This window comes from Nansenia antarctica (assembly GCF_963989245.1).
Source record: "Nansenia antarctica genome assembly, chromosome: 1".
NCBI lineage: Eukaryota > Metazoa > Chordata > Actinopteri > Argentiniformes > Microstomatidae > Nansenia > Nansenia antarctica.
In genome coordinates, this window is record NC_137674.1 from 14,959,258 (window position 1) to 14,966,757 (window position 7,500).

The 7,500-nt window shown below is 45.0% G+C and overlaps 1 protein-coding gene across 1 annotated transcript in view; it reads left to right on the forward strand.

The window, feature by feature from the left end:
• Positions 1–7,500, forward strand: part of ltbp1 (latent transforming growth factor beta binding protein 1) — a gene marked incomplete at its 3' end in the record, with an annotated part of 108,552 nt that overhangs the window by 65,507 nt on the left and 35,545 nt on the right. Inside the window, 5 exon segments of the mRNA XM_080532233.1 lie at positions 1,928–2,051; positions 2,686–2,811; positions 4,619–4,744; positions 5,234–5,353; positions 6,501–6,623. Coding sequence (XP_080388359.1) covers positions 1,928–2,051; positions 2,686–2,811; positions 4,619–4,744; positions 5,234–5,353; positions 6,501–6,623 — 619 coding nt within the window.

Sequence of the window (7,500 nt, forward strand, 5' to 3'; positions counted from 1 at the left end):
TGTTTAACCCCGCATCTGAATTCCTCGCAGGTCAGGGGGCAAAAATAGAGAGATAAGAGGAATTTGTGCAGACTGGGAACTTTGTACCCTGTACCTCCTCTCTTTGTCCTTGGTCAGGCTCTCTCCTGTTGTTATTAATATATTAATATTCCGGGCTCTTCTATATTTAGGAATCCTATGGTGGCAGGAAGGACCTAGCTATGGAAGCATTCCGTCTCTCAGTCCACTTTCTACGTTGGTACATAGTCAACCAACATCATTACTGTGGGTTCAGATTTGCCCATTAATAATCCAAATAAAGTCATGTTTTATTGTAGTTGAACCCTCATTGAAAGGTGTGGTCTCTATATTGTTTTATTCTAGACTCCTAGACCGACTAGATTTACTTACCATGGTTCCTTAAGTGAAATGTGGTGGTGGGCCACTGATTAGCCATTGCTAGACAACCACTTCTTCAACACCCACCTGTTTTTCTTTTTTCTTTTGTATTTTTGTTTTATTTTGATTCCCTGGGTTTAGGAAGCTGGGGGAATTGATAGATAGATAGAGAGAGAGAGAGAGAGAGAGAGAGAGAGAGAGAGAGAGAGAGAGAGAGAGAGAGAGAGAGAGAGAGAGAGAGAGAGAGAGAGAGAGAGAGAGAGAGAGAGAGAGAGAGAGAGAGAGAGAGAGAGAGAGAGAGAGAGAGAGAGAGAGAGAGAGAGAGAGAGAGAGAGAGAGAGAGAGAGAGAGAGAGAGAGAGAGAGAGAGCGGAGTGTGAGAAGGGAAGGGACGCGGGACTATTTTGTTGCCAGGCCCCACAAACACTCTCTTGGACCAATCAGAAGACTGCAGGGGTATTTTGGGTTCTTTTGCGCTCGGCGGATATCCAAACCCCCAGAACTCTTCTCATCTTGCATTTTTTTAATGTCCTGGTGTCGAGGAAAGGTGACACCATATTAAGAGCCCACAGAAATGTTACGAGCTGGCTGATGACAGACACTGCGTAAACTAGGCTGCATAATTGCATCGCTTTCTGCCTCTCTCTTTTTTTTAAATCCTCTGCGTCCCTTGCCGCGGTTAGACACCCCCCTCCTCTGTGCCTTGTTGATCATTCTCTAGCTGAATGGAAGTCTCTTTTTAGAGGATATTCTGAAAGCAAAACAATAGTTAATTGTACTATGAATGGTATCCTAAGAGCCCTGTTCTGTATATATTTAAGCCGTTAGTTAGCTAGTATATCCTCTGTTAAAAACCTAACAATCGTTTGGTTGTGCTGTATTGGATCATCAGATCTGACACTATAAAGGATGTAAGCCACCTGTTTAAATGCTCAATCTTTATGTAATACTTAAATCATTATTTGTATTTGTCCCCTACTGGCATTCTCTGAGGAGGACCAATCATTAGGCATACTTCAGGGAAGCATAATACATCATTAATGTGCTCTTGAGCCCACCAACATATTGATGACCACTTCCACATGTAATATACTTTTCATGTAATGACATGGGCTCAAGCTAGCCAATTTCAAGTCAATCATTTCACAGTTGCGTTTCAGCTCCATATGGTTGCCTTTTCAAGGACATCGTATGTTAAGGTTCCCAGTTTTTTCCCAAACAATGTTTTTCCTTTTTTCCTTTTTGGTTTCTGGTTACTTCCCAGAATTGACCTCTGTCAAGAATGGTAAATGGACTGCACTTATATAGCGCCTTTATCCAAAACGCTTTACAACGGCCTCTAAGAGAGACGGATGTCACTGACTTTGTTTGATTCAATTGATTGCCTCACTGTAACCATCATTATGTGTGTGTGTGTGTGTGTGTGTGTGTGTGTGTGTGTGTGTGCGTGTGTGTGTCTGTGTGTGTGTGTATGTGTGTGCTCGTGTGTGTGTGTGTGTGTGTGTGTGTGTGTGTGTCCCTCTCTCCTCCTCCTCTCTCTCTGGCCAGAGGTGGATGAGTGCCAGGTGAACCCTCACCTCTGCGGCCCGGGCCTCTGCTACAACGAGGCGGAGGGTTACACCTGCATCTGTGACGAGGGCTACCAGATGGACGAGACACACACCACCTGTATAGGTACGGAGGAAGGAGGTCAGGGGTCAACAGTCCACCTGATCACCAATGGGAATGGAGACGGCTCCCGTGGCTCTCTTCAGATGAGCTCCCTGAGGATCATGGGATAGGCTTCGGCCTTTCTCAGCTGGTAGAAACTCGTTTCCTCACATCCTCCCATCCTCTCCTCCATCCACCACTTGCTTCCTGCTCCAAAAGCATTAGAGGAGAACGTCTACGTTCCACCCTTTAGATAGGGGCGGCAGGTAGCCTAGAGCTTAGAGAGACCGGCTAGCAATCGGGAAGGTCGCTGGTTCAATCCCTTGCCTCAGGAGGGAGCCAGATGTGAGCTCATGACTGGAGGGTTGTTGGCATCATATCTAAGGTGCCTACCATTGCCGTTGTGCCCTTGAGCAAGGCACTTTGCCCCTAATTGCTCCAGGGGCGCTGACTATGGCTGATCCTGTGCCTGGAGCAAAACATTTCGCTCTGCACGTTTTTTTTAAGGGTTGAGCGGAGGAGAGGAGGAGATGACATGAGGGAATTGAGTTTTTAACAGTTGAGATTTGAGGTTAAGTTAACAGTTAACATGTCAGGATGTTCCTCCCGTAACTCCTGTTCCGTCCCGTGTGCTTGACCGTGACGTGTCTGGTCACAGATGTTGACGAGTGTGTGGAGACCCCGTCGCTGTGCTCCAACGGCCGCTGCAGGAACACGCCCGGGAGCTTCCTGTGTGTGTGCCGGGCTGGCTTCATGGCTGACGAGGAGGGGACCAGCTGCATTGGTAGACATCTCAACCTTGTTGCGTACACACACATGCGCCCACAGACACGCAGCACAGACACGCAGCACAGACACGCAGCACAGACATGATGCCCCCCCACGCACATACGCACACATGCACACACACACACACACACACACACACACACACATGCACCCACAGACACGCAGCACAGACACGCAGCACAGACACACAGCACAGACATGATGCCCCCCCCACGCACATACGCACACATGCACACACACACACACACACACACGCACACACACACACACACACATGCACCCACAGACACGCAGCACAGACACGCAGCACAGACATGATGCCCCCCCACGCACATACGCACACATGCACACACACACGCACACACACACACGCACACACACACACACACATGGGCCCACAGACACACAGCACAGACACGCAGCACAGACACGCAGCACAGACATGATGCCCCCGCACGCACATACGCACACATGCACACACACACACACACACACGCACACTTCCTAGTACTGAATACAAATGAAGCTTCTACTGTACATGCCTACCAGAGCAGCTGCACACATTTGAATAGAGTCATTTGAATAGAGTAATTTGAATAGTCATTTGAATAGAGTCATTTGAATAGAGTCATTTGTATAGAGTCATTTGTATAGAGTCATTTGAATAGTCATTTGAATAGTGTCATTTGAATAGAGTCATTTGGGTGTTTTTATTTCTTTTATTTTTCCCCTCCTTTTTCCCCCTTTTCCTCTCTGGATTATTCTCCATTAATGGTCTGAACCATCGTCCTTCCCATCCTGGGATATAAATACCAGCAACACTGTGATTAGGTGGTTTCTGGTGTTTCAAGAGAGCTTCCCTGCTCCGCAAAATAACACTAAATTAGGTTTGTGGGGGCAAAAGGACGGTGATTATCTCCCCATAACTATAGTGAGACACTCGAACATCTGAGAATGTAATGGGAAGACATCATTTATGACTGTTTATGAAGGATTTATATGTGGATATGCATCATTTAGCTATTATTAAGAATAGCAGAAAAACAGGCGACAGGCGCTTTTTTTTACAGAGATGGAACATCGGGATTGGAGTTCTTTGAAACCAGTGTTTCTCTGTCAGCCATCGCAGGCCTAGTCTGAAGAACTGTATTGTTTTTCTATTGAAGTCATAAACGTCTGGATATCACACAAATACTGAATATAGAAAATCTAGATAAAATAGAAATGTGGCACGGATTCAGTACAGTATGGTCTGACTGTGATCCAGATTAACACACATTCAGTACAGTATGGTCTGGCTCTGACCCAGATTAACACACATTCAGTACAGTATGGTCTGGCTCTGACCCAGATTAACACACATTCAGTACAGTATGGTCTGGCTGTGACCCAGATTCAGTACAGTATGGTCTGGCTGTGACCCAGATTCAGTACAGTATGGTCTGACTCTGACCCAGATTCCATCACTTTGGCCTGAACTTCCTCTGCCCTTGTTGACATTGGAGTAGTTATGTTTTGCATGTTTGTAAAACAGAAACGACACAGCTCCAAACAACGTTTCTACTCGGGTCATTTGTCTCTCAAAGTTGTTCGGCTTAAGTGTTTAATGGGTTGGGATAGGTACCAACAAATAAATGAATAAATGATTATTCTGAGAGATAGACAACACTGTGGGCCAATACAATGACCCCTACACTTTCCTCACATCTTTCCTTTTCGCCCTCTCTATCGTGTTCTTGCTCTCCTTCTCAATGTCCTTCTCTCTCTCCCTCTATCTTGCCCCCCCCCCCCCCCCCCCCCAGACGTGGACGAGTGTGTGAACCCTCACGTCTGTCCCGGGGACGGCCTCTGTATCAACACTCTGGGCTCGTTCACCTGCCACCACTGTGACTCTGGCTACAGGATCTCCCCTACAGGCCAGTGTGAAGGTACTGGACACCTCCTCACACACACAGCTGGCCTGAGCTTTTAAGGGCAGAAGAGAATTATAATTTTTTAGGGGATTTGTGGTTTAATTTACCTTTAATGTACATTTGAAACATTAAAACAAGAACAAATAAGTAGAACAGCGTAGATGAAAACTAAAACAAATGAGTAGAAATGTAATAACATAAATAAAATACAAAATGTTTAGTGATAATTTTGTAGCAAGTCTAAGGTAACACTTCCTGGAGAGAGGAACCAATTAAAACACTTTCATTGACCCGGCCTGATGTCTCCCTCTCTCTTTCTCTTTCCATCCCTTTTTACTCCCCTCTCTCTCTCTCTCTCTCTCTCTCTCTCTCTCTCTCTCTCTCTCCCTCTCTCTCTCCCTCTCCCTCTCTCTCTCTCCCTCTCTCTCTCTCTCTCTCTCTCTCTCTCTCCATCTCTCCCTCCCTCTCTCTCTCTCCCTCTCTCTCTCTCTCTCTCTCTCTCAGATGTGAATGAGTGTCTGGACAGGGGTGTGTGTCCGTCCGGCCTGTGCATCAACCTCCAAGGGTCGTATGAGTGTGAGCCCTGCCAAGAGGGCTTCCAGGGCGAAGGAGGCCAGTGTGTTGGTATGTAACACAAGTGCATTATCCTTCATCACACACATACATGCATTATCCTTCTTCAGACACACACATGCATTATCCTTCATCAGACACACACATGCATTATCCTCCATCAGACACACTCATGCATTATCCTCCATCAGACACATACTGTATCTCTCTGTATACGATCCATAGATACAAGTCTATATATCTCGATCTCTCTGTATACAATCAATAGATACATGTGTTTCTTGACCATGTGACCTTATTATAGGTAGGCTATACCTGTATGGACAGTTAAGAATACATTCCCCAACAATATATATATATCTTTTTTCCCTTTTATTTCCCAGCTTCTGGAATGTTTGATCATTTAATCATAGGAAAAGCATAAAACAGTTGCTATCATCCAATTACAGTATTTATTGGGAAAATGTGAGCTTATTCCCAAACCCGTCTCTGTTTAACCATGCTCAGCACTGAACACGCATGGCTGCATGGAGTCACCCCAGGAAACAGAGGCAGTATATATCACTTATCAAGCTGTTCAACTTCTCAATAAGCCACCATACTGTATATAGACCCGCAGGCTCAACTATAGTGTGTGTCACCCCTTCCAGAAAAGTCCATATGTTGGCTACATGTGGTCCGGGCTTCTTAGCAGTGAGGCTCTGAGTGTTCCCACACACACACCACCCTAGCCCCGCCAAGCCACACTGGAGTGGGCAGAGGAAGGCATAGTGGTGGAATAGGAAACGATTATGTGACTGAACCCAGATAGTCCCATTATAGCACCAATAACCCAGCCTGCCCTGCAGATGTGTGAGTGAAACAGTCAATGGCAAAAACACCAGACACCTCAGGAAACATTAGACTGACAGAAGGTTGTGCTGGAGGAACTAGCTGTGTTACTGGAGATACTTAGCTAGTTCCTGTTCAATTCATTTGGAATGTATCCCTGTTGTCCATGCGGGTGTACTCATTTTTTCTATCCAAAATATTAAAGGGATAGTTGGCTATTTTACAACTTGAATAGATGGTTCTTTCTCTTCGAAGTATTCGAAGAGCCAGGAAATGTCAATCAAAAGTAAGGAACCATTGATGATAAGTTGTAAAAGAGTGAACTGTGACTTTAACATGTGATTTTCTGTCGTTTATTTGCCTGTAGATGTCGACGAATGCCTGGACCCGTTGACTTGCGCCAATGGAAGATGCTCCAACTTCCAGGGCTACTTTGTCTGCTCGTGTGATGACGGCTTCACGCTCAGCTTGGATGGTCAATTTTGTGAAGGTAGCACATTGACTTAGACATCAGACATCCTAAAACTACCTCTACCCCAGTCCCTGAAACACTTAGGGGACTGTGTGGGGTGACATTATGGCTTAAAGACTCTTCTAAAACTACCTTTTTAGTCCTTATGGAATAAGATGCTTGTTAGAAACTACTGGAATGCCCATAAATATAAACAGCATAATAGCTGCAACGACCTAGTGCCGTAAAAGTAAAGTGCCTAACTCATAATCACTGGTATTTTGGGGCATTTTTGGGGTATATGAGGCATAATTAATTACTCTCTCTTCTCACCTTTCACTCCACCAACCTTTCCCCCCCCCCAGAGTGTCTTTTAATCTCGTCACAAGGAGTCTTGCTTAAGATGGAGAACTTAGCACACATTTAGAAGTCATTCAGGAATAGGATGACCTTTACCGAGGGCCATAGTGCCCCACAGTGAAGCTATTGGGTCGTGTTGAATAAATGATGGAATTTCAATATTCACCCTGGGGCTGTCTTGTTCCATGAAAAACATTCAAGATTAAAGGTCGTTCACTCGGGTTCCTGCAGTATATCAATATCTCCATATTTTTCCAACACGCCACATCGATATCTCTTTATATCTTTCCCTCTGGTCTAACAAAAACTAGAAGAAGTCTCTCCCACACACCTGAAGACTCTGATTATAAAGTACTCGAGTATCACGAACACCTCACATTTAGGCGTTTTATATATATATATAATATAGTATAAGTATAGTGTTTATAATACTCAGTCAACACACCTGTGGCGTTAAATCACATAAGTGGAATCAATTCGAGGGTTATTGAAAGAATCCCGGTGTTTAGAAACGTCGACATTGCGCTCATCCTGTTGGATGTCACTTGTCACCCAC